The following is a 26,689-nucleotide window of genomic DNA, read 5'->3' as shown; positions in this document are numbered from 1 at the left end:
TAAGTTTTATAGCTCATGTAATGTAACAGGAAACTGTCAGTCCCACGATTTCTGGCCCATTTTCATCGTCTGCACTGAGTTTATGTGAGTAAATTCATTGTAGCTACGATGAGTAAATTCTGCAGGATTGAACTTGTTGTCTTTCTGTGAAACAGGAAAGGAGAAAATGTTTTTGCTGTTGTTGTTTGCTGAATGTTTACGGATTCTTTTTGTAAACTTGAAAGATGCCTTACATGTCTGACTCTGTTGTGTTGGTGTAAGTTTTGTTTTGAACAAAGATACTGGGTAAGGTTGTAGCAACATCTCCTAACTTCAGCATATTTTACACATTGATACATGATACATGTGTAATTGTAAAGCAAACAGTTTATTACTATGTACTAAGAACCAGCCTACTGATGGAATTAACCTCACTACGGTCGATCTTTTTATGTTTTCTTTTGTTTTGTACAATAATGTAAATATATCTGTTTTTGTATTTATTTAGCTCTCACAGTTTAATTTTAAGTCACTGTGCTGGTTGTGTTGTCACAAGACTGCAATAACTGTAGAAATGCAAAATGCTTCACTTGTGCTGTAAATGCTTAATATAATCGCACAGCAGTACTTTTGTATAGATGTGCTAACTGTAGCCACAAGCCAGCGATCCGTACTGCCAGACCATAGAAAGGAATCATCGACAAAGGCCTGTTTTTTCGAGTAAATTTTATTGAAATAAATGAGTTTTCGTCATATTTTAGCATCTGTTCTTGTCTTTGACTTGTCATAAAGGTAAAAAGAAAAAAAGACCGAAACTAAACGGGAAACAACAGGACGTGAAACCAGTTAGTTCTGGTGGTTGAAACACTAACCACAGACCAGGATCTGGTTCTTGGTTCAAATCAAGAACAAATTTGACATTTTTACTTGCTGGTGTTTGTTCCAACATATTTTAACTTTACTGATATTAAACTGGAGGTTTGTAGTATTTGTTGGGGGGAAAGGGGCTTGAATGATAAATCTAGTTAATATCTTTGTTTTTATTTTATTTTCTGCAGGTCAATACGTGGGTTAATTAATTCTTAACAGCCAATCCCCACAGTAAAGTTGCGGTCTTCTCTCATACAGGGGACATTTTTCTGCATGAAGTCATTTTAAATGTTTTTGCAAGATTTTCCAAACGTTAACTTTCACTGCGGATGTTTAGTATTTTTACGGCGTGTTATTGACCCACAGTCATATCTGTTCCATTTTTGCACAGATCATCACCTGCATTCATGTATATATCGATCCGCTTTGCACTTTTAAGTTTTATTTTTGTTTATTTAAGTGTATCTTACTTATGTTTTGCACTAAGTACCGAAGCAATACTGTTGTAAACCTGCTCACCATTTGGCAACAAAAGCCTTCCTGATTCGGCTCTAACAGCTAACAGCTTCTTCTGGGCCGCACCATCGTCTGTGTGGGGTAAACAGAACACTTTCCACACATTTAATTTAGGTCAAAGCGTCAAAAACAAATCAGATCAAAGCTCGTCGGTACCAAGCGTGCTGGAAAAAACACAGCGCCCCGCCCCCTGACGTCATCAGCGCCTCCTCTGCGGTCAGCTGATCGCACCTGAAGGGACTGAGCGTGCACAGAGCCTAACGTAAAGGAGCTTTCAGGGCAACGACAGCAGGTAACGCAGCTTGTAATGAAAGGAAAGCTGTAGCTGTAATTATTAGTTCACGGGCGACACCGTTTCTCTGTGCTGTGGACGCATTAGCTTAAAGGCTAAACTTAGTTCACGATAGCTACTGTTTGGCTAGCTGAGTCACAGATGGTCTGGACGATGGGAGACAGCGATGGGGAGGACGCAGTGGACACTCCTGCGCTGCCCGTGGAGGTGAGTGCAATACAAACGCAGTGCTCGTGAGCTACAGTAACAGTGTTCTAATGGCAGTCAGCTACTGCGCATGACCTGCTGTACCTGTCGAGTGTGCTCTCGCTGGAGCTGGTTCGGATCGAGCTCTTCGCGGATGTTTAATCTAATCCAGCATTTCTGTCTCAATCTGCAGGTCGTAGTTTACATCCTGAGTTTTCTCCACGCTTCAGACAGGAAGGAAGCCTCGCTGGTCTGCCGTAGCTGGTACAGTGCCAGCCAGGACCCCCGCTTCCAGGTCACTCTCCCCAGACCACAACAGAGACGATGAATTGAAAGGTGGCTGCACATTTTAACTGTGTTTTTTTCAAATTGCAGAGGAACATCACCTTCCGCTTCCCGGCTTCGGCCTCGTCCCTGGAGCTCATCAGGGGTCTGGGCCGAAAGCCACGCTGCAGCCTGATAATCAGCCAGCTCGATGGCTTCAGCATCTCCAGATCGCTGCTGCTGGAGGTGCAGTACTCTGACGAATTAAACAGCTCCTGTCTGACACATATTAGGGGTACAGGTGGTTTTTTGTTGTGTTTAGTACCTAAAAATGTCTCAGCATCCATTGCTCCTTCTGTGAAACTATATTCCTGACGTCATGTGATGACAAACCCACAAACAAGCAGTCATACGCTTCCTGGTAGGCTCACATAATTCACACACCTCCGGGCAATGGAAACTTTTTTTACAGTGGATTTGTCTGGACTCTAGTCATCTTAGAAAAACACTAGCATTGTTTTAACATTTTTATATATATCTCAATCACAGCCTTATTATTTTAATTTCCTGTCATAAGGATAAACACGTGACAGGCCATAAATGAACGCCAAAGTTCAGAGCAGCTGTGGTCATTACTTAATAATTCATGCTTATCACAATCATGTGCGTCTGTGTGTGTGAACGTGTAAGCACAGAGTTTCCCACTAAACACACACACCTTTGCTAACCTTCCTGTTTTGTGTTGCTTCCTCCTCAGGTGGGCCTTTGCCTGGGCCCTAAACTGGAGAGCCTGGCCCTGCCTGGAAGCAGCATAACAGAGGCTTCCCTGCTGGCCCTGCTCCCTCGGCTTTCCTCCCTCCGCAGGTTGGACCTCAGAGGTCTGGACAGCCTCTTCATGTCTGGAGCATTCCTCTCCAGGGAGGAGCACAGACAGCAGGTGGGTGGAGACGGGCAATAAACAATCTGAACAATTCAAACAAGAAATTTAAAAAAAATCTTTATTTTTTTATGGTGTCATAAAAATGTGAGCAATCATAATCTGCTTCCAGGTGCGGTCAGCACTGTGTGGTCTGGAAGAGCTGGACCTGTCTGACCTCCGTTACCTGTCTGACCTCACCTTCAACCGGCTGACCGGATGCACGCCGCGTCTCCGTCGGCTCTCGCTGGCTGGCTGCCATATTGCTTTTGAGTTTGACCCGTATCGAGGGTGCCCGGTGGGGGCCGTCGAGGACTCTTCAGCTCTGCTGTCGCTTAGGAACTTGAGGAGGTTGTTGATGGAGCAGAAATCCACCCTCGTAGCTCTGGACCTCAGCAGGACATCCATCACCCCTGAGTCGCTGCGCACTGTTGCACAGGTCGGGATGCTGGCACAGCACAAGTTTCAGCATCACTAAGAATACTTCCACTGAGAGCTGTAATTCTGTGTTGCAGGTTCAGGGTTTGTTTTTAGAGGAGCTGATCCTGCACGGCTGTAAGGAGCTGACCAACTACTCGGTGGAAGTTCTGGTGAAGCACCAGCCAAGCCTCCTCAAACTGGACATCAGCGGCTGCACGGAGCTGACCAGCAGGTCTGTGGAGGCCATAGCGCGAGGTCTGAGGTCACTGACACACCTCTCATTGTCGCAGGACTGGAGGATCACAGAAAAAGGTTCCCCCCGTGCACATTCTTGTGTATTTAACTGAAATTGTCACCCAGTGTGATCATTTTTATATTTGATATTATCTTTGGAGTGACCGTAATCACGATGATGGAACAAACTAAAAGCAGCTTTAAGGGGAAAACAAACGAAATAATCAGCATTTTTCTATTTGAATAGAACTGCAAGTTTATGATGCTCGGTTATTAGTTTCACGCTCGCAGCTCATCGCACTGCCTCCATGTGATTAACATCGTGTTACCAACAGGCCTGTCGGACCTGCTGTTGTTGCCCTCCCTGCGCTCTCTGGACCTGTCAGAGTGTCTGCACATCAATGGAACAGAGATGGTGAAAGGCTTGAAGGGATCCGATGCTGCCAGACGACAGCTAGAGACGCTCAACCTCAGGAGCTGCACCTACATCAGGGTCGGTCATTGTCTGCGTCGCTTCGTTCGGTTTAAACCAGACGGAAAAATCTTAGCTTCCTGCCTTTCTTTTAGGATCCTGCAGTTTTCTTTCTCGCCCAGCTGCTCGGGGACACTCTCTGCGAGCTTGACCTGACTTCCTGCAGTAATGTGACTGACCTGTCCGTGTGCGCAGTCGCCACCTACCTGCAGAAGCTGGTGGTGCTGCGGCTCGGCTGGTGTAAAGAAGTGACAGACTGGGGTCTGCTGGGAATGGTGCAAAGAGCCAAATGTGAGCCTGACGAGGAGACGGTGAGAATCACAGCTTTGTGTCTGTTTTGCTCTAAGCACGTGTGGTTGTTATAATAATTCGCTCTAACAGGGAGACAAGGGGCCCAGGTTCACCCGGACTTTTGGCAACATGGGCTTCTTCAAGCCTCCTCGCTTGCCTTTCGAGGAGCGACCCAAGCTAGTGACTCCGAATGACCTGGAGCAGCTCAGACAGCAGGCTGGAGCTTCTCTTTTAGCTCTCAGCAGGCTGCAGGAACTGGACCTCTCTGCCTGCTCCAAACTGACGGACAGCAGCATCACTCAGGTAGGAGGAGGACGGGCAGCAGAAGGTTCCAGTCTGGAATGCAAAATATTTGAAAAGCTCTGTTCTCCTCTCTCAGGTGATGCGTTTCCCAGATCTCCACCATCTGTCTCTCTCCATGCTGCCGGAGATCACAGACGACAGCTTAGTGTCGACGGCGCGTCACTGCCGCAGTCTCACTAGTCTCGTGCTCAGCCACTGCCCAGGTATCAGCGACCGCGGCGTGGCGCATGCTGCGCCCTACCTCCCCAGACTGCAACATCTCTACCTCTCCTGCTGTAATAACATCACCGATAGGTGATTAGCACACACGCCTCGCAAGTAGCTGCAGCTCATCGGAAAGCCATCAAATTCTTACGCTGTTTGCACTTTAAACCCCGCAGATCCCTGCTCCTCCTGGTGCAGCACTGCAAACGTCTGAGGACGCTCGACATCTCCAGGTGCAACAACATCTCCGTAGCAGCAGTGGACTTCCTCCAGACACAGCTGCCCTTCCTGGAGAATCTCCACTACAAGTTCATAGGTGGGGCTGATCTTAGCCTAAGCCTCTGACAGGCTGAGTGAACATCCCGAGAGGCTGCTGGGACTTGAAAAAGAAGAAAACCTGCTGACTATAGTCTGCTCTCAGCTGAGCTTTTGGCACATGTCAGTATTTTGTGCAAGAGAGGAAAAATACTTTAAAGTTTACAGCAGGACCTAATTATGTCATCTCTCGAGTAAATATCTGCTCCTGTGTGGAGTAGGAATCACCAGTTTGGACCAAAGGTTATTTTTAAAGATTTCAAAGAAAGGCGAAGACGGCAACACACGAGCACCACAGGAGGAAGAAAGTAGTCAGCATTTCATGTATTTACTGTTCGGAAAATTTTATATTTAAATTCTTTGAGGTGCTTTTAAATGAATTACTGCTGTCACAGACGTAGATTGTTGTAGACCGATGCCAGCGACGCTCCATTTCCTTTATTGTTTTAATGCTGGCAGTCTTTGCTTGTTTGCTCAGTGATGTTGTTAAAAGCAGGATGTAGGATGGGACACTTTGATGCTGCTAAAGCTGTGGAGTGAAAACGTTTCCCCAACTTCATCTTTTAGATTAAAACAAAGTAAATCAGGGTTTTAATCACTAATTGCTTTTCAAAAATGATAGAGTGTCAGATGTTCTTGGAAAGGGAGCATCATGCCAAAACTAGCGAGTTTCATTTCCACTCCAGCCCACTGTGGACGCTGTTGTAGCACTGAGACAGAGGGAGTACTCATCATGGACCAAAGTGTGCAAAGGTGTCTTTTATAAATAAACCAAAGTTTGGCTTTTTGCTGTATAAATCAAATGTTTTTATTCATGTGAATTAAATCAAAGCACATGATTCAACGTGGACATTATCCCAGAGGTCAGTGTGTCAGTGTGGAGCAGCTGTGCTGAAACGAAATCAGTCAGTTCCCCAGTAGCTCCTCCAGGTGGCGCCACTGAGTGCTCACATTACAAAACCAGCCGTGGACAAAAAGCATCAGTTTTAAAGTTACAATGAAATTTGATCCAAAAAGCCAAAAGTCATCCAACGCATGTGGTACCGTGTGATTGTGACAGAGGGACGTGTGCCTGTTTGCAACAACGATTCAAAATCATTTAATGCATCTCTGCTCCAGAGCTGCTGAGATCCACATGAAGACGAGTGCCTGCAGGTGCATGAAGCTGCGTAACACTGAACACCTGCTGTATGTCTGATGTGCTGGAGAATAAACGACGTACCGTGTTGTAGTTAATGCCCTCTTTAAAAAACGCAGTATTCCTCACACACATTTAGAGAATTCAAAAATATAAAATGATTGTAAAACAAGTGTAAAGTACCATTACTTGAGTGGTTATATTAAAAAGGATTGAATTACATTTTGCTCGGTACCTGTGTGAAGGTTTGAGTGCAGGGAGGAGCAGACGTGCGTCACACAAACACTGACGGCGTCTCAACCTTGTTCCTGCTTCACTCGTTTCACTTGGATGTTTAAAATAAGAAAACTCAAGCGTCAAAGTTATAAATCTGCGATTAAGATGACAAGCGCGTGCACGCGCAGCTCCGCCCACACCAACGTCTCGTTTCACACATATTTACACAGTCACGCGCTCATTGTTCCGTCTGGCTGAAGTCGTAGCAGAAGTTGAAGTTGCTCGGAGGTTTGGGAACGACCGGAGCGTTGTCGGGTATGGGAACGTTCTCCAGATCTAGGAGGCGGAGCTTGATCTCCATAGACAGGAGGATCTCCAGCTCACTCCGCATCGATTCGCTGCTCATCTCCCGGCCGAGGAGCACGCTCAGTCCGTCCGTCCACAGGCAGAACTGAAGACGTAGTGGAAGCTGGTTAGATTTAGTTTCTTCACCGTATATCACAAAGAAACTGAAGGAGGTAACGGAGCAGCGTTTAGACTCACGTCGGTTCTGGACGGGGCGATGAAGTTCAGGCTGTACTCCTCTACGTCGTACGTGATGCTGAATGCCAGATCGAGGACCTCCTACAGAGAAAGCTCAGTGAGACATTCCCCCGTCCACACTTATTATCAATCATCACCAGTAACAAGAATCATTGTTAAACAGAAAGAAGCTCGAGAGCATCAGAGACATCCCAGTGTGCTTGGGTGAGGACTTCACGCTGGAGAGACCACATCTCTCACCTGGCCTGGGAACGCCTCAGCGTGACCCCAGATACCCTGAGTGAGGGAGGTCCTTCTGTGCCCATCGATGGACCTGCATCTTATTTCCTCAAGCCATGTTTAGTTTCTCTCCATATTTCTCCCTTGACTGTCCACACCACCTACAGCAGGAGGTGATCACCATGGTACTGAGAAGGTGAAACAGCTGACCTTATTCTGTTTGCCTTTGTTCTCCTTCATGTGAGGACAGTCTTTACCCGTCAGCAAGCCTTTGATATCTGCGACTGGAACTGAAGAGGAAGCGTCAAAACACACATATGGTTAATATACTTCAGACAATAAAAACCATCTGTCGGAGTCATATTAGTTCCTTCTTCTGTTTTGAATAACAAAGAGTCGTCAGTGCCAAGCGGTAGCTGCAGGTGGCCCCGCCCCTCCCTGAGGAGTCTTCCTGTTAAAAGGAAGTTTTTCCTTCCCACTGTCACCAAAAAAGACTGTTGGGTTTTCCTCTGTATGCATTACTGTGGGGTCTACCTTACAATATAAAGCGCCTCGAGGCGACTGTTGCTGTGTAAATAAAACTGAATTGATCAGCGGCTCAACACACCTGCACTGTTCTGCACTTTGTATCAGGGTTTGTTGGGCACTGATGCTTGATGATTATTAAGATTAATCAATGAGCATAATAAACTGGAATTCCACACATGACAGTTTCTCACAATTTAATTTTAATGGATAAACCTAAGCATGAATATGGCTCGAGCCATTTGGTGTAGAAAAACTGAACTCACTCTTCTCCTGCAGTGTTTCTATTGGTGGATTTTCCGTGTCTTCCTCCACATCGCCGTAGTGAAGCATTTTGTGATTGGGCGACAAGCGACAGTACCACAGTTTATCTGAAGAGACAAAGACGCGGGTTAGCCTGACACGCCCAGTCTGCCGTTCGCTGCACGTGAGCCTGTGAGCGCTCTCACCCTGTCTGCGTCGGCTGCTGATCTTCCTGAACATCGTGCCCTGACACAGCCTGTTGAGTCTCTGCTGCCGGATCAACTCGAGCAGCTCCGGCTTCAGCCGCTCTTTGAGTTCACTGGAAAGAAAAGCAGCAAAGAGCTATAAAATTATTCTGAAAACGTCACAAGCAGTTTTCTCGTTGTTCTAAGACATAAATCGTCACTATTGCCCAGATGACATTTATTCAAATCTAATCAAAAATCAAGCAGCAGAACTCTGTTACACTGAGTGTTTAGTGACAAACACCAGTGTGACCTGCTGGTTGCTCCATACGGGTGGAAACTATTTGGAGTCGTCAGCAGAACAGCTGATCGGACAGTTTAACAAACCACAAACTCCGTTTTTATTGAATCGTTTCCAGAATGTGGGGTCAACACACGGGACGCTCAGCCGAACTGTGTGTGGATCACAAACACACTGAACCTGAGCTCGTTTATTTCAAGCTTCTGTTCTGTTACAAATCTGATCTTTGCATGACTGAATCAGTACGGACGGCGTGTAAATGACCTTTAAATTTGGTAAATATTTTTACGTTTGTTTGAAAGGTACTTCGGTTTTATTTTGAAATCCATGCTTTTATTTTGAAACAGGAAACTGGCACAAAACCGTTAAAGGGCTTGTTAGTAAGGTTTCTTTTAGGATATGGTAAAATAGTGTGCCTTAAAGTGAAAAATATGTACGTTTCCTTTGCCAATTAGTACCTGGCTGACAGTGGCACAAGGTTTGTTAATGTTTCCTTTAACGGAATAAGTTACGTGCAACCAACATGTCGTTTAATAGAGTTTGTGTTGTTAACCTTGACCTTTATGTGTAGCTGTAAGTTAGTGAGGTGATATAATGAATTGAATGATGTAAATTTGATGTATATGTATATGTGAGCAGGGGAAATGTGTTTCCTTTAATGTTATGGTATTAATATTGCTGGCTTTGTTTTGCTCCTAGCTCTTACGGTGTCTTCACTGAATGTTTCAATAAAAACATTTCCAATAAAACCTCTGAAGCATCAGTATAAGAGACCATCATTCAGCCAGGGATGCTACACGGCGGGAACTGCAGACCTCGACATTTCTCTGACATGCAGAAAGTAAATGAGTTCAACTGTAAAAGGCAAGAAGTCAATCTGGGAAGCAGTGGGCGCTCATCTGATCCGATGAATGCTGGCAGCTTTTAAACAACCTATCCGTTTATCACACCGCGGTGGGCCTCGGCCCGCCTGCAGTACAGATGGATTTACCATGTGTGCCCACTCGAACGTGACTGCACAACACACTCATCCATAACCAGTAGACCTGGCTCCTGCCTACAGATAGACAAACATCTGTTTATACAGACTATAGGACAGTTGGTGCACATGGCAACTCCTTTAACACAGACCGGTACGCAGCACGTAAACCTGCTGATGCTCACAGCACAGGCGGAGCCAGAGTCTCTTCCTGGTGCAGTCGTTCCGTCTGCCGCAGTTTGAGGATCTCGCTGTAGTTCAGAGCGTTAACTTTGTTCTTGAAGAGCTCCAAGGAGGTCGGCTTACTCGACAGAGTCCTGGTGATCTGCTCCCTCACCACCTGCATCACCTGAGGACAGATATGGGAGCACAGACATGCTGTTGGTGTGATAGGGATTGGTGTTTCACGGCTTGGCTTTGACATAACCAGGGCATGTCAGCCTGCCTATTTAACACGTTTGTGCACAATGGTTGAACATTATTCCTTCATGTGGGCAAAAGAAGACTCAGAGCCGCTCAGTCATCAGTGCGATATCCTCTCCACGCACGCGCTCACACGATGGCCTTGCTTGCATTTGTCAAACGGTGCCATCATAACGTCCTTGACCTTAATGTGACTAAGACTAAGGAGTTAATCACTGGTTACAGGAAAGATGGCGGTAAACCGAAGGCCAGAATCACACACAGTGAGACTCCAAGTTGTGTAAATATTTGGGAACGCTCGACTCGCAGCTTAAATCTGATATAAACACGAGAAACTGCGGTTAAACGAGGACAACAAAGAATTTATTTTTGCAGAAGCTGAAAGTTTTCAGTGTTTCTAAGAATATTTGATAGAATTTTTATCATTCTGTTATTGCAACACGTTCTGTATGCGCTGCTTTGATGAGCAGGATGTGAGTAACAGGGACAGCGTTAGCAGTATTCTCGAGCTCGAGTCTCGCGCACCCTCGAGACAAAAACTGCTCCTCAAATTCTTTCACGTTCTTCTATTAAGCTGCTGAATGTTAAACGTGAAGAATAATAGTTTGTTCTTGTCCCGTCTCTTATTGTCCACAGCTCACCTGTCGGTCGTGTGGGGTTCAGGGGGTTGAGGTTAGGAGCAAACCCCCTCGAGCTCTCGGTTTCTGCTTACAGAATAAAATGTTCATGCATCAGGAGTTAGTGAGGGCGGTCTCCACCCAGCAGCTGTCTTGATACATACACTGGTAAGGTCGTCGTCTTTGTGTGGGAAACGGTTCGTGCTGCTCGATGACAGACTGACTGGTTTCTATCGTTACCTGTAAAGTGTTTCTTTAGTTCAATTTTTACTTTATTCTTTGTTTTTATTGAGATGGTGGTCAGACTGAATTGCCCAGCGTTTTCTGAAGCTCCGTGCTTCAGTCTGTGTTTCTACTCGTTAAAGTGACGCTCACACAGAGACGGGAGGTGACCCTCAGCGCAGTGACATACGTGTTAAATCTATGGTTCCCTCAGTCGTAAAAGTGGAAAATCTATATAAAAATCAATAGTGTTAAAAGACCGAGCCAACTCTGCGCTGCTGCGGTCACACCCCCTCACCCACACATGTACGCAGCTGACCTAGATCATTCCTGTTCACGCCCAATTTGATTGACTGCAAACAATCAGCGTCTAAAGTGTCGATAAGCCTCGACTCATTCTCAAAGCTCAGAGTAATCGCTCGGTCTCACAAATGTCCTCCAAGAATGTGAAGCGTGACCAAAGTGTTTGTGACTGCAGACGACAGCGAAGTCGTTTTTGTCCCGCAGCAGTGGAAACACAATCTGTGAAATCCAGACCGTCGTACAGAACACGAAACGAGCGTCTACGGTTTCACAGCGCGGCTCCCCGCTCACGTCCTCAGAGCCAAAATAAACTCATCGTCCACCAGCAATCACATGACACGGTCTGCACTCCCACCACTGTACATCTGTTTACCACTCAGCTGTACACATCTGTACGTAACTGTTCCCACCTTCTATTCTGCCCTTATCTGTATGCAATCTGCTCCTATTGCTCTTCTGATTGATGCAAACTGCATTTCATTGCCGTGTGTTTATACACGTGTAACGACAATAAATCTAATCGACACATTGTAACGATTTATTAACAGCTTCTAGTGTCACACATTGAAAACAAACAAAAAACCTTTTAGCCTTTGATGTATGAATCACTTCTGTACTAGAATACTTCATATTGGCCTCTGTGTTACCAGTTAGTTAAAAACTACTATCTTACCTCCATTCTTCCTCCTCAACAGACAATTATTTTAAAACCCTGGCTTCAATTTTCACCCTCGGTCAGTCGCAGAAACGTGACGGGGATGACGCGGAGTCAAAGTGAGATCACCTATGACAGCAGAGGCCTTTGAGTGTTTGGTAAACAGACACCCCGGTGCTCACATGCACACGCCCAGCCGGGTCCGGCCCCTCTGTCGTTTAGCTCAGCGGGCCAATAGGAGCGACGGCAGCTGTCTCTCTGTTTGGCAGCGTGTTCATGGACGCTAAGTGTGCGTATGTGTGTTAGCGGAGGACGGCTGTTCAGATCATAACACAGCTGGACTGAGGAGATTTCTTAATGTTGGAGGCGCACATGCAACTAAAACCTAAATAAGCGATATCGCCGTCACAGCCTCAGCTTTCCTTCTTCTTTGCTGCTCCCTGTCGAACCTTTTCCTTCTCTCCCTCTCACATCGTTTCCAGAGGTTTTACGTTCCCCTCTGTTGTCGTGTCATTACTGCCGATGCCCTGGGCGCTTTGTTTTCCTCGTTTCCTTCTCCCTCCGTTTCTGCCGTTCGCCGCGGTTCTCTTTGTCCACCTAATACTGCTTTGTCCTTGCCTCAAAGCACCCTGGGAGGTTGGACACGAGCAGAAACAAAAGGCCAGTCTGCTGGTCTGGCACACAGGACACTGGCGTGCACCGGAGAGGTCAAAAGGTCACAGAGTTCTATGAGCACTGTGTGGATGAAGGATTGTTGAGTTCTCAGTATTTCTCCCAGATGACAGCGCTCTGCCGCCAGCTCGGCTTAAACCACAAAGCTAACTGTGCGTGTGGGGGCGGGGCGGGGAAGGAGAACCAATCCAACCCACCAAAATACAAACTTAGACAAATGTACATTTAAAATTGAATTTAAAGCATTCTGCTTTTAAATTTCAGTCTCTCTGTGCTTCATTTTTACTATATCAGCATTTTTATTTACTTGTGTCACAGTTCATTAAGATAACTGAGTGGAAACACCCTGTGAGGTGTGATCAAAACAGTCCACCAGTGGGCCTTAATGGATTCAAGGTCTCCCATTCAACCCATGCAAGGTCACCCACATGACCACAGGGATTAAAGTGCAGCTATTCTCAGATCATTCCCCGGAAGTCCAGTTCTGAGCACCTGCACTCTGCGGCTTCTCCACGGACCTTAAATTACATTTTACTGCACACTGGCCTCAATTTTAATTTGGCGGGTCATCTCTAGCTTTGACCACAATTTTCTGCAGCGGTTCGAATAAGAAACATCAACTGAGGGGCAAGATGAAGAAGTGTTGGCTTCCCCGCCCTCTGAATTAGCATTTTTCCACAGCATGTCTTTATCCTGTCTTCCTTCTCTCACCCCAACCAATCACAGCAGATGGCCCCGCCCCTCCCTGAGCCTGGTTCTGCCGGAGGTTTCTTCCTGTTAAAAGGGAGTTTTTCCTTCCCACTGTCGCCAAAGTGCTGCTCATAGGGGCTCATATGATTGTTGGGTTTGTCGGTCTGTGAAAATATTGTCTGACATTAAACCGTCCGTGGCACAAAAAAGGTCGGGGGTCTACGATGCAAAGCGCCTTGAGGAGACTGTTGCTGTATAAATAAAATTGGATTGAAATTTTGCACTCTGATTTCAACTCCCGTTTATTCAGAGTGCAACTGATTTGTATTGTTCGGCAGAAATGGGATTAACTGTGGAGCAGTCTATTCACCACATTTGTTCTACTTCCTGAACAAAAGCTCACCAGAAGAGATCCAGCATAGCTTGCACAAATACCCGCGGTGGGGGGGACTACTTTGGGACTACTGACCTCTGTCTGCCTGACTATATTTAAATAAGGTAACGTTCTTTGATTCTTGAACTTTCTGATGACACCTTGTACTACCCTTGAACTTCCTGAGCCAGCGGTTCCCTCTCTGACTCCTCCGGTCTGCACGATGAAGCATCCTTGGGTTGGACACTGAACCACAGTTTCCTCCGATGCATCCACGAGTGCACGATTGCTAAACACATCACTCGTATGCATGTATGACTGTGTGCTATGAATATAATAAAGTGTTTTGTTCCCGACCACACACATGCATCTAACGTATATAACATGAAGAGCTGTGTTTTCGTTCCAACTCATGGTGCTATTGTGTAAAACGACGAATGTCGCATAGAAGAATTTACAAAAAGCCACCGTTCACTTCAGTTTGGTCACCGGCTCGATTCCACTCATTGTTTTCTGATTTATGGAAGCGTTTTTGTGGTTGGGTGTACCGCAAATGACTCCAAGTACTCCGTGGGAAAGTGAGACTGACTGTCACTGCATTTAGCAAAGATCCCACATGTGGTCGTGGACGGTTTGGATCTGACGTACCCCACGTCACCGGTTCACACACTGCCACAGCCAACGACCAGAGCAAACTCTCCCGTCTATGTGAGAACTGCCCGGTGTACAAGGACTGAGTTCCTTCTAGCAAAGCGAGCGCCTCTGCTGCTGTACCTTGTCAAAGTCTTCCTGTGTGGCTCTCATCTCTTTCCAGGTCTTGTTGAGCAGCTGAATGCAGACGCAGAAAAGCTCCTCCATCAGCCGGTCCTGACTGAAGAAGATGGGGTGGTAGCCGGACCCCGTCTCCGAGGCTGTGAACAGACAAAATAAATTAGAGCTCGAACAAGAGCGAGCAGAGATCGCAGCGCGTAAGAGATCAGACTGACGTGGCTCTCCGATCCGAAGGATTTCACACAGGATGAGCGTGAGCTGGATGCTGCTCCTGGCAAAGGGACACTCGTGTTTGTCCTCTCGACTGCTGTTCTCCAAGACAAACTGACGACAGAGACAGAACAGAAACTAAGCTGAGCGTTTATTATGCAGTCACCTGATTTTTGAGCTCATGTAACAAACAAGCCGCTTGTACTCGATCATTTTTTCATTTAACATGCACCAGCAGAGGTTTTCTATGTCTAACTAAACTGCAGATAAGTCATGCTCACCCTGCTGTAGGCGTCGGGATAACGTGTGGCAAAGTAATACATGGTGTCCAAAGCTAAGAGACCAGGAGGCGTTCGTGACAAGTCCTGACCGGGGTTGCTATTATTCTGAAAGGAAGGAAGACAAAGTGTCACATATAAACGAGAGAAAAGCTGGCAGACAAACAGTTACCGTGTATGATCTCACGCTTACAGAAAAGCCCAGCTTCCTGAACTCTTTAGCACAGAGCGAACGCCGTCGTTCGTGACTCAGACTGTTCTCGCTTTCTGTCTCGAACGCTGCCTGCCTCAGACCGTGAAGGATGTCTCTTTGTTCCTGAGGTGAAAGCAGGCAGACACACAGTGGGCTGTTAGAATCTTTAAGTTTCTGAGCGCGACAGAACATTAGAAACGGTATTTTATTCATAAGATTTCAGGATTATAAATGTAAAAACATAAATGTGCAGCCGACCGGGCGTGGCTTTAACATGTCTGTGAAGGTCATCGTAGTCTAAGGAGCTCGGAAAGAAAGGCGTCTGGACGTGAGCCTTACTCTTACACCTGAAGAAGCTTCTCGGATGAAACGTCTTCAAGGAAACTTAAAGTCCGGACGCGTTTCTTTCCGAGCTCCCTGAAACCTGACCCGCTGTGTTGCGGCTCACCTGGCTGCAACAGTCCAGAGGTGTCCTCATGCGGGGCTCCTGGAGATTCAAGGTAACCGACTGTAGGACATAGAGGTAGTGGGCCATCTCGTCTTGGACTGAACCAGAACTGTGGATTATATTCTGCCAGAGACACACATTTGACATGAATACATTTTATATTTCATCATTATTAAAAGAATTTGTGAAACGTGATCGGACACGTGAAGATGATTCACCTTATATATGTACTGACGGACATTCTTCTTAGTCAGGAAATCAAACATATCCTGTAAAACAAGAAGAGCGCGTGTGTCACTGGACTGCAGAGACCTGCTTCTACCACCGGGTGGCGATACAGTGTCGACAGGCAGCGTAAGGCAGGAGGATCAGCCTGAGGGACTTTGACCTCTGTGACGAAATCGCTGCTTGCTGGTACGTGCATCTCTGACTCAACCGCGTTTTTGTTCGCAACTATTTTGCTGATAAGAAGGGTGGGTTTGTTGACCTGATGTAAAAGTGAGGAAGTAACAAAGAGAGCCTGAGAGAAAAGAGCCGAATGAAGGAACCGTTTGTGCACATGGAGAGAGGAGCAGAGGCGCAGAAAGACTCGACTGTCTGCAGACGGTGCCTGTGGGATTCTGACACGCATGAACAGCAACTGTCCTTCACCCCGAGGCACATGTGCAGCTACAGTCTCCTCAGATTATGAGATAAAAACAAAGAGAATGAAATTATTCCAGGAACAAGTGCAGCTCCGTTCTGCTGTGGCCCAGAACTACAGCCACCTTTTACCTGAGGGACGCCTACATCAGCTACACTAACACATACTTTCAGCCCACAGATTCACAAGGTCACATATTCACACAAAGCATCAAGTTTAAATGTTTTTGATCCTTAAAAGCTGTCACTAGGACACATGTATGAGTATCAGTGAAGAAGCACCTGAATCTGACATCCTGCGATAGAAAAGCCAAACTTTTAAGGTTACTGCTGATGAACAGTGTGCACGGTGCTGCCTGGAGGCAGACACCGAGGACGAACTGCGAGCCAAACTAAAACACCTGATCATCTGCAAGCTTTGAAGTTTTACTAGTGTGGAAAAGAGGAAGTGCATGAAAGGTTTGAAAGTAGCAGAGGCACCTTTCGGTCCGAGTCTCCGGCTGTTTGCAGCAGGGCCATGAGTAAGGCCATGGCTTTGGTTTGTATCTGCTGATTTGTCCTGAAAAAGGTTAGAGACACACAAAAACATTATTTTTACAGCTTTGCAGCCACATGGAAATGCGTGCATGCTCCTTTGACAGATTTCAGTTCTCGTATTGCTGCACTCGTGCAGTAAAAACTGGACAGTTTACATATTTAAAACTTCCTGTTACAGAAACAATGCTGTGACCTCGTTGCATTACTCGAACGCGTTTCACGTGACACTATATCTTTGTGCCAGATTAAGCGAAAGCAAATGATGCTGATTAATGATTTTGAACTTTAAGATGCAACAGACACCAAGCGAGTGTGACTTGTTGCGTGATAAACTACTTACACCTGCAGGTGAGCAATGAGCCTCTCCATGGTGATTTCCTGTTTGACCTGCAGGAAAAGGCTGTGGCTGCTGAGCACCATGCTCTCCAGGATGTCCAAGCACACCTGCTGTATCGAGGCGTCCGTCGACTTGGCGTTCACAAAGCCGGCGATCTGAGGGAGAAACGTGAGCTTCAGAAAATCAAACTCGGAAAACGTGCGAGAGGCGTGCGGAGAGCAGCGGGGACCTTTTTGATGAAGACAGAAGAGAGGTTCTCCCATGAAACGATCCCATGATCCATCAGCTCCATGAACCCCGTCAGCGTGTGCGTCATGATCACATTACTCCTGAATGACACAGTAAAAAGAGGCAAGCATGAGACATTCACAAGGACACGATCAGTGATGCCGTTGGTGCTTTAAAGTCAGTAACAGTAAAGCGTTGCATCGCTGAGAGCTCAGCCAATCGTGTTGCTGCTACCATCACAGAAAAGAGCTTCAATGAATCAGTCGGTGATATCTGACGAGGATACTAACTCATTAGAGTCTTCTACAATCTTGACCAATAAGAGGTGTCCGTCTCGGCTGATGAACTCCTGAGCAAAGGTCACGTCTGTTGAAACGCTCGCCAGTTCCTTCAGCGAATCGCAGCGCACGCCTGCGTCTGAGCTCTGGATACCCTTGAACAAATCCTCCGCGCAGCGGCCCTGAGTTCATCCACGCCAACGAAACACACACAGAGAAACACACCGGCTCAGAAAAGTCATCCATCGAGCTCTGATGCGACAGTTTAGACTTCTGGAGCTCTAGTTGGTCAGCACGTAGCAGAACGTAGCCTCTCGCTGTGTTAGAGGGAGAAGAAGGTGAAACAGGCTGCAGACTCACCGGTGCCTTGGTCAGACGCAGGATGCAGCCGTTCTTAATGTCCAGACGATTCTACGACACACAAACAAGCAGGCAGACACGGAGAAAAGGTTTAAGAAGAACACCAAACATAATCTGTGTCTATCAGAGGACTGCACATCCAGGCACAGAGGCTCAAGACGTCAACGAGAAGCTCATTCCTCACATTATCAAAGAATGACTCATCCTGCATATGTACTGTTTATTTACCAAAGGCCAAACAGACCAACGTTAAAACGGGGTTAGCGGGCCGTCTGGGGCTCGGGCTGCTGTTTGCACCGTGACCCTGTTTGGCTTTTAAGTCTAGAGCAGAACATTAAGACTGAATGCACGTGATCACAGATGTGACAAAATATTTCAGCCCAAATTTACACCTCATCTCCAATAAAGCGTCTCAGTCCCTGTTCGTCGTGCCACTTACAAATGAGCCGTGCAGCTTTGCTGCAGCCAAGAGCTTCTGCTGTTCTTCTTCCTAACATTTATTAAGCACAAAGTAAAATCTTTGCAATCGAGTCTGTGTTTTGTGAGGCTGCCCCTGGCCTGTGCAGACAGGATGAACCCAGCACGTTAGCGGTTTTTGGTGGTCGGAGAAACAGCTCAGAGAAAACCAACGGGCCCTGCCTGGGCTCCAACCCACCGACCACCTGACTGCTGATAATATTAACATGCACATTTCTGAAGTCTGCCACTAAAAGCAGGAAATAATCAGCACCATTATTAGACCGCCTCTGTTCCACAGACTCCTCAAGAAGCCAACCTTAAACTGAAACATGTGTGTTTAACTACGTGATCACTGCAAAAGCCTGAAGCTTACCATCCCTACGCTAACTGTAAAGGAGCTGCAGAAGCCTCGTCTGCATTTTTCCTGATGGGATGATAGTCTTATCTCAGAGAGCAGGAAAGCTTCAGCAGCAACCTTTCAAGAGGAATCTGAGTGAAGCTGCTTCTCGCTTTAGCTTCTGTTTTTCCTGTTTCACGCTCGTCTTTGATGACTGAGCTCCAGGGAGACGCTCGTAAACGCAGGCGAAGTGCTGACAAAGTAGTGATTCACTGATCTAGTGGCAGAGATAGATGCTTATCTCGTAACCATGGAAACATCTGGAAGGCTGACTCGGGTCTGGTACTTGACGTTTTTGCAGAAACCTGAGCCAACGACAGACGTTTTTGTGTTGACTGTTGCCGACTGACCGATTCGGTGATGTACATCTGCACTCCGTCAGCATACTGCAGGGCGTAGTTCTCGGACCCGGGGAGATTCCATCTACACACACACACACACACACACACACACACACACACACACACACACACACACACACACACACACACACACACACACACACACACACACACACACACACACACACACACACACACACACACACACACACACACACACACACACACTTCAGTGTGACCAATGAAGCACGATGATGTCAAGCAAAACAACCTCCATCGCAGACTTACCCGTCGCACACCTCCTTTATCACAGCAGACAGAGGTTTTTTCTGCAGAGACACAACAAAGCAGCACTTAGTCACACATGCATGCAGACGCAGCATAAAAGACACACACCTGCTGCACAACTACTATGTTTCTCTGTCGGGGAGCCGAATTCATGCTTCAGTAATGACATGCTGTTATGGGATCGCGGTTCCACAACTATTCCCGCTGGCTGGAAACCTTGTTTGCTGGGCAGAGGAAAGCTCGCCGACACTCTGTGAACAATGTTGCCCTCGGTGCCCAGAGTCCTCTCTGTACGGAAATAAAAGCCAGACTACTTCCATGTCTGCCTCTCAGCTATCCTGCTATTAGTGGTCAGCCCTGTGGTTACCCTGTCAAAATGTCTTCAGGTTCTGTGGTTGACCCGGTGGACAGTCTGTCATTAGTGGCAGCAAAGAGGGTCAACGAATCAGATGCGTCTGCTGGAAACGCTCGGGCCAATGGGAAGTTTTCCTGGCGAGGTAGAATTGGTCGCGATTTAAAACGAAACTATTGTGTGTCAAGAAAGGCCCAAAGTAACACTCCTGAATAACTTATTGTGACAGTTCCTCTAAGAATAATCCCGATGAGATTATCAGCTGTTCAAATAGTGGGTGAAAGGCGCTGGCTGGGAACCTGGTTAAGCCTACGCTAGTGTGCAACTCAGAGACCTCACAGCCGGCCCTGCTGTACACTCTAGACTTAACTGTCTTGCGCAAGGAAACAACTTCCCCCAAGTTTCTGGGAAACATATGGAAAACTTCCCCACAATCACAGAAAGCCATCACTGCTATGAAACACTTTTTACTTTAGTCACAAAGCTTTCACACTTTATGGCTCATATCAACACAAACCCCAGAACGAGTAACAAGTGTATTAATAACAACACGTTCACGTGAAAGAGTCACTCCCGAGGCACGAGCAAGCAAGAGACAGACCGCAGAGTCCGGTCATGTGAGTCGCCAACAAGAGCGACTGAAAGGAAGCTGAAAACTCACATCGGTGCATGTTCACTGTGCAAATTTGAAGTGAAGGCAGACGCAGGGAGAAAGTGGAGAAAGTGAGCTGCAGCTGTTTCCACAGCATCACTGAGAAACGCATGAAAGCGGCGTGACTTCTGTGACATTATATCAACATGTGCTTCATGAAGTTTATGTAGGATGCAGCAGGAAGTGGGAACATTTGAGTTTAACTGTTAGTCTTACATCACGTTTACAGTCGGGAGCCGAAGCGTTATTCTGACAGCTAGTTTAAACATGTCATGTTATAGCAGCTGTTTCAAACCACAGCGGTAAGGAAGTGGGGATCATCACCATCGACACACACACACACACACACACACACACACGCACACACACGCACACACACACACACGCACACACACACACACACGCACACACACGCACACACACACACACACCTAAAAGTGCCAGTATTATTAGTGTCTTTCAGTTTCTAGAGTCATAATTAACTCCCCTTTTAAAACCTTTTGCCAAAGCGCTCTCTCCCCCTCTCTCTCTCTCTCTCCCCCTCTCTCTCTCTCTCTGAACTGATACAAGCAGGAGTGGGCGGAGCCTTCACAGACGCACGGGCCAATATGGTGACACCTTTTTATTCCCCCCCAGCAAGAAAATGCCCAGCATAGTTCAGATGAATGCACGTCTCTGTGGTCTGGCGTTGACTCATTAGCGTGAGTGCTGCTATGAACGTGCCAGAAAGTCTCAGCACTACTGGACTAAAACCAACCTGGGCAGAATTAATCGACCAAATTACCTGATGCAGCCTGACTGAAATATGTCACAACCTGGAGTCCAATCAGAGCCTTCGCATTTTGACCAACTCTCTGATGAAATGTGTTCATAACGGCTGCAGAACAAAGTGGTTCAGGTTCCCCTGTTTGATTCCACCGAGCAGGTTTATATTCACCACGATGCTGACGGTGCAACAAACTCAGAGGTGTAAAATGTGAGCTGAGGGTCACAGCTCTGCCAGGTCCTCATGCGCCATCATTCCTGCACCATCTCATCTTTTCTCACACAAAAACTCCCAAAATGCCAGAAACATAAGATCAGGACACTCTTCTAAGTTGTCCCGTAGCATCGAGAGAGCGACGACGTCACTACGAGCCGACTGGTCACAGTGACGAGCTCGTTGAACCTGTCTCACACAGAAACAGTCAGATCACACGCATTAAAGAAAGCTTAGTTCAGTCCTGCTGCATCAGACGTTTGCACGATCGCAGGGCATTGTTCACGGCTGCGGTGCACGTGTGAAAACGGCTTTCAACTCTACCAAGACAAGTAAATTGGGTAAGATGCTCCGCAGAGGGAAACAAAGTCCTCTTGTGGTTTAGAGGTAGATCAAACGTGACATCAGAGAAGCACATCAGACACTCAGTGTGACAGACTGCGTTATTTTAACCAACCAGAGCGCGACGGACGTTATCAGTTAAAAGTGTGCACGTTGTATAAATGTGTGCATTACCTGGTCCAGTTGTATGAGCTGGGGGTAGGCCCCGGGCATCTGGATGGCTATCTTCACTATGTCCTTCTGCTGCGGCATGATGGCACCTCTTGGTTACACCGCTATTCAGCTGCTAACGGGAAAACAGAGTTATTGGGCACCTGTGGGATTTATATGAAATACATTGAGTCCCATTTAAGAACATATATAAAAACCATGTGACCAAAATGGACTCGAGTTTGCACAAAAAACGAGTCTCCGTCATTTCGACAACAGAAAGGTGGAATAAGAAAACGAGAGCTGACAGTCTGTAAATCTGATGGCTGCCTCGCGTTGATCCAACAACCGTTTTACACGTGAAGCTGCAGAACACGGCGGTTCCTCTTTCACGGTTTATTTATGGAGTGCTGAGTAAAGCTGAAACAGGTGACCTCCTGCCCGTACAGGCACCTCCAGTCCTTCCATCGTTCTTCTCACTTCCTCCTCGGCTCCGATAGACTTTTCCCAGAGGATAAAGAAGAAGCTGCTGTTGCGCTTCAAACCCTTCCTCGTCCTCCTCCTCAGTCTGTCGACACATGGACAACACATACAGTCTGATGTTGAGTCTTCTGTGCGCTCACTGGCTCGGTGTGATTAACAGCCCAGCCTGTGCTCGATCTCTTGGATGCTTTTTGCATTCTGTCACTTCCAGCCTCAAAAAGAAAGCTCGCAGTTTTTAACAAAGCAACACTCCCACTGCTGTCACAACAACCGCATGCTTCGAGGCCTCCTCGCCTCCCTGAGGCGCCGTCTGAGAAAAAAGGGCTGTTTTAAGTGACGATAAGAATGCAGCCGATACCTGGATGTCACCTCTCAAACATCCATCTTTGTTTGGGGGTAATTGACATGGACTAGATGGAAGGAGAAGTCTGAAGGGCCAAACCTGTTTGGGTATGTTGGATCTGGTGTGGTGCCAAAGGTCAACTTCCCTTTGAAAATAAAGTATTAATCTTAATAGAGATTTATAGAAACTGAGGCCTACTCAGCTTCTGAGTGACCGAATTCAAAGGCCAACCTGTCACGCTACGGTTTTTATTAACAATAACTGAGAGTACCTGCGGTTTTTGAGCTGTCCAAGCTGCTTAATGAAGAATGTGAAACTGAGCACATGTAGGCTACTTGCTGTGGTTACTGCTTTGGCTCAAAGAACTAACCAAACAAGTACACATGAGTTGCGTCATATAGTACAGCTTTGACTACACCAGTTTCCTAATCAGCCTGCAAGTGGAAACTGAACTTAATTTCAGGTCTGGGTGTAAAATCCAACATTTCAATAAAAAAATGACGAGTACATCAGTCAAAGAAAGCGCTGTAAAAGTGAAACTTGGCACAAAGAGTCTTTCAACCCCTGAAGAAGTTCCCTTTTTCCTAGTAAGCACAATCATCAGGTCAACACTGACTAGCGTCGTGATTTACAATAATAGCAGGATAACGATGTTGTGATGATAAATACAGAGAGGATGGCACTCACAGTAAACACGCTACCTGCTTGGCATCATTTACGTCATCAGATATAATTGGGTCACTTCCTCTCAAATCAGCCAGTTTTTAGATGATTTCTGCTCAAGCGTCTCCACTTGGCATAAACAAAGAGACAAAGAGCAGAAGTTCTCTGGGAGGAAATGCATGGCTGATGCCAGAGCTCAGGGATAATGGCCAATGCTTCCAGCTGACAGAAAGGCAACAGTAACTCAAACAACCACGTCACAATCAAGGTAAGCAGAAGAGAGTTTGTGAACGCACAACACGTCGGACCTTGAAGCAGATGACGTGGCGCTCCTGTCAGGTAAGAACAGGAAACTGAGGCTGCGGCTCGCACAGGCTCACCAAAGCTCGACAACAGCAGATTGGAAAAATGCTGCACGGTCTGATGAGTCTCAATGTGGGCGATATTTTCGGTAGCATCGTCTAAACGCCGCAGCAAGTACTGTAGCAGACCACGTCCAGCTCTTTATGACCACAGCGTACAGGTCCTGTGATGATCGCTTGCAGCAGGACATTGTGTCATGTGTCAAATCATTGCAAGCTGCTTTCTTGAACATGACAGTGAGTTCAGGGCACCCAAAGAGCCCTCACAGTCACCAGATCTCAGTCCAAGCACAGCGTCGTGGAGATGTGGTCGAAGGCGACACTCGCATCATGGATCTGCAGCTGGACCAAAACCTCAGGAGTGTTTCCAGCTCCTTGATGAATCTTTGCAGGCAGTTCTGAAGGCACAAGGGGCTTCAACCCAGTACTACTCATCTGACACTGTGGCACTGTACAAGGATAATCTGTAGACCAGAGCATTCAGAGCTCACAGCTTTGCGATGCTGCTGTCGCATCTATAAGCAAACTATACGATCTATCAGAAAGAAGGAAAAGAGGTTGTAGACAAATGTGGCCCGGCGACAGGAATAGAACACCACAGTACAGTTCGTCTAGATCAGAAGCTTGAACATTGATATAATCTGAGCAGACTAGAGCTCACCGTGGCCTGACCAGGGCGGAGATCAGCCTGCATTCCTGTCGTCCAAGAAGAATCAACTTAAGCTAATCCTTTAAGCATTTCCTACAAAGTATTTTTAAAGTGTCTGAATTGATTTTATACAGCTTTACACTTAATGCATTAGTGGTCAGGAACACGACGGCAGAAATACAAATTAGAATAAATTAAAACCTCTCATTAATAGAAGTTACCATTTCTTTAGGGGAACTAACGTCCCCAGACAAGGAAAGATGAACTAAAAGATGTTTTTTGCATTTTTAACTAAACCCAACTTGCTTGTATCGAAAGTTAAAAAGCTGCTGATCAGCAAAACTGTGTAAGCTGCTTCATTTACTCAGGAACTCAGGAAAAGAGGGAAGCTTTCATGTGAGGCTCCAGAGGTTAACCACCAGTGCGTGCTTGCCTCAGTCTGTACCTGTCTGTGCCTGTTCGTGATGCCCCCCAGAATTAACCAAGTGGAAGCTGAAACCACACCCACTGTCTGGCTTAAAACAGAAGAGAAGTTGAGGTTTAACTTTAGTACTCTAAATGTAATGATCCCAGCTAACAAAAATCCTTTAATAACCTGAACAACTGGTCAAATAAGAGATTAGCCAATCTTTCAAAGACACAAAAAAGCCGAAGCCTCAGCAGTGTAATACATATGGATCATAGCTGCTTCCATCTGACAGCCAAAGACAAGACATGGTTCATTTTACAGGCCAGCAGTTACTCAAACCCAATTATGTGTAAATCAAAGAAGAAGGAGAAGAAAAATCAGCCTTGCTGGGTTCAATCAGATACAATTTTCTGCTTTTCTGAACGGAAGTTGTTAGAAATGCAACAACAAACAGGTCGTTATAATATGGGAAGTTCTAGCTGCTACAATAGACGAGAACTCAAAGAGTACATCTCTGTGCACTCGCTCACTGTTCAGCTGAAACAGGTGGAGTTTGAGCTGCGCACCATTAAAAGCGTAAATGCATTTAAAGGAGATGATGTCAGACAGATTAGAGTCCCACCACATTCAGCTGTCACCGTCTATATTCAGTGAGCAGTTTGCTTAGTTAGGCTTAAAACCACAAGCAGGCTCAGAGCTTTTGTTAGCCTGCAGATCCTGTTTGTGTGTGTGTGTGTGTGTGTGTGTGTGTGTGTGTGTGTGTGTGTGTGTGTGTGTGTGTGTCTGTCTGAGACCCCCTGGACTGGCAGACCCCCCCTACCCACTGTGGAAGTGTGTATGTAGGGAGGGAAGAGCTCAGCTGCCTGAAATTCCTGACCTGACAGAGTCGCACATACACTCGGTAAATCTCAAATGCTACAGCTTTCCAAGAAAAGGGATTTATATGGTAGAGAAAACTGGAAGCTGCCTTTCTAAAATAAAAATAAAACACAGAAACACTTATATTCGGAGTTTTTCTTATAATAATTATGAATAAGACAATTGTGCTTTACATATAGCACATGTCAGTTAAGTAAAGTCATGCATCAAGTTAGCAGCTAAACAATGTTTTAGTTAAAGTAAACCACTCAGTGCAACAAGTTAAAAGTGCAGCTAATCTGATATGAGCGCAGCCACAGCGTGTTGGAAACAGTCAACACAACAGTCGTGAAAGAAATGTGAGCACAGCTTTCTTTTTCCCTGAATGTCTCCTACCTGGTATGAGAAGACGAGTCAAGAGCTACTATCCTGCAGGAACCGCCGCAGTCGGACCGAGAAACATTTGCAGCTCCTTTTTTACTCTTCAGGAGGAACCGAGTCGGTCCGCGGAGGTGTGTTCCCCTACAAAAACATCCGACCGCTGACAAAATCTGTACCAGCGTCTCTGCAGAAAGTTTTAACTGAGATAAGTTGACCTAAAAGTTCCGGGTCGGCTGGAGTCTCTTGGTCGAGCGTTTTTTTCTGGGTTTTTTTTTTTTTTTTTTTTTGGAGTCAATCGTCTCTGATTAACAGAGCAGTTTCCGATTTGGATTTTCACAATAATACCCCTCCCGCGTTTCACATTAATTGAACGTTTAAATTGAAAATAAAACTAGAGATAAGGAAGAGAAAAATTAAAATGGGAACAATAACCAACGCCATATTTTATTTTATATTTTGCTACTTTATTGTCCATGCAGGAAACCTTTGACCGTCACATTTTTTTTCTTTCGAGCGATACAGTGCTTTTACTTTGAAACACAAACAACGTACATACCGGAGGTGTCGTTGCTGCTTATGGTGACTTCTATCATATTTCTTTCACATTTCTTCACTAGCACATAAAATTGAATTCAAAGTTCCGGTGGCGTACAGCTGGTTGCAGCCGCCCCCTGCTGTCGCCTCATTGTCCAGCAGAAAGACTTCTGTATGTATCAGGATTAATGTCAGAAAA

At 46.2% G+C, this 26,689-nt stretch overlaps 2 protein-coding genes across 5 annotated transcripts; one reads left to right on the top strand and one right to left on the bottom strand.

Moving 5' to 3' along the window:
- The first annotated feature begins 1,538 nt into the window (after positions 1-1,538).
- On the top strand, positions 1,539-6,060 carry fbxl9 (F-box and leucine rich repeat protein). The gene is made up of 11 exons (XM_026176747.1): positions 1,539-1,864; positions 2,037-2,138; positions 2,219-2,353; positions 2,865-3,044; positions 3,157-3,462; positions 3,539-3,755; positions 4,013-4,170; positions 4,245-4,460; positions 4,531-4,743; positions 4,820-5,037; positions 5,124-6,060. Exons 1-11 carry the CDS (start codon positions 1,799-1,801, stop codon positions 5,290-5,292), a joined length of 1,980 nt encoding a protein of 659 aa, XP_026032532.1. The 5' UTR covers positions 1,539-1,798; the 3' UTR covers positions 5,293-6,060.
- Positions 6,046-26,224, bottom strand: elmo3 (engulfment and cell motility 3). Of its 4 annotated transcripts, none has more exons than XM_026176743.1 (21): positions 25,972-26,224; positions 21,833-21,944; positions 19,334-19,374; positions 19,055-19,127; positions 17,849-17,899; positions 17,501-17,670; positions 17,212-17,311; positions 16,986-17,137; positions 16,589-16,667; positions 15,685-15,735; positions 15,467-15,589; positions 15,019-15,141; positions 14,829-14,933; positions 14,553-14,661; positions 14,341-14,477; positions 9,797-9,960; positions 8,353-8,465; positions 8,170-8,274; positions 7,589-7,668; positions 7,160-7,240; positions 6,046-7,067 (listed from the first exon to the last, which is right to left on the bottom strand). In XM_026176743.1, exons 2-21 carry the CDS (start codon positions 21,908-21,910, stop codon positions 6,855-6,857), a joined length of 2,148 nt encoding a protein of 715 aa, XP_026032528.1. In that variant the 5' UTR covers positions 21,911-21,944; positions 25,972-26,224; the 3' UTR covers positions 6,046-6,854. The 4 variants fall into 4 exon arrangements, with proteins under 4 accessions (XP_026032528.1, XP_026032529.1, XP_026032530.1 ...); XM_026176744.1 differs by having other exon boundaries at positions 21,833-21,941; XM_026176745.1 differs by lacking the exons at positions 19,055-19,127; positions 19,334-19,374; positions 21,833-21,944; positions 25,972-26,224 and adding an exon at positions 18,681-19,038.
- Positions 26,225-26,689: the final 465 nt, after the last annotated feature.

Source organism: Astatotilapia calliptera, chromosome 7 (assembly GCF_900246225.1).
Source record: "Astatotilapia calliptera chromosome 7, fAstCal1.2, whole genome shotgun sequence".
Taxonomy (NCBI): Eukaryota; Metazoa; Chordata; class Actinopteri; order Cichliformes; family Cichlidae; genus Astatotilapia; species Astatotilapia calliptera.
This window is presented reverse-complemented; position numbering and strand designations above follow the sequence as displayed.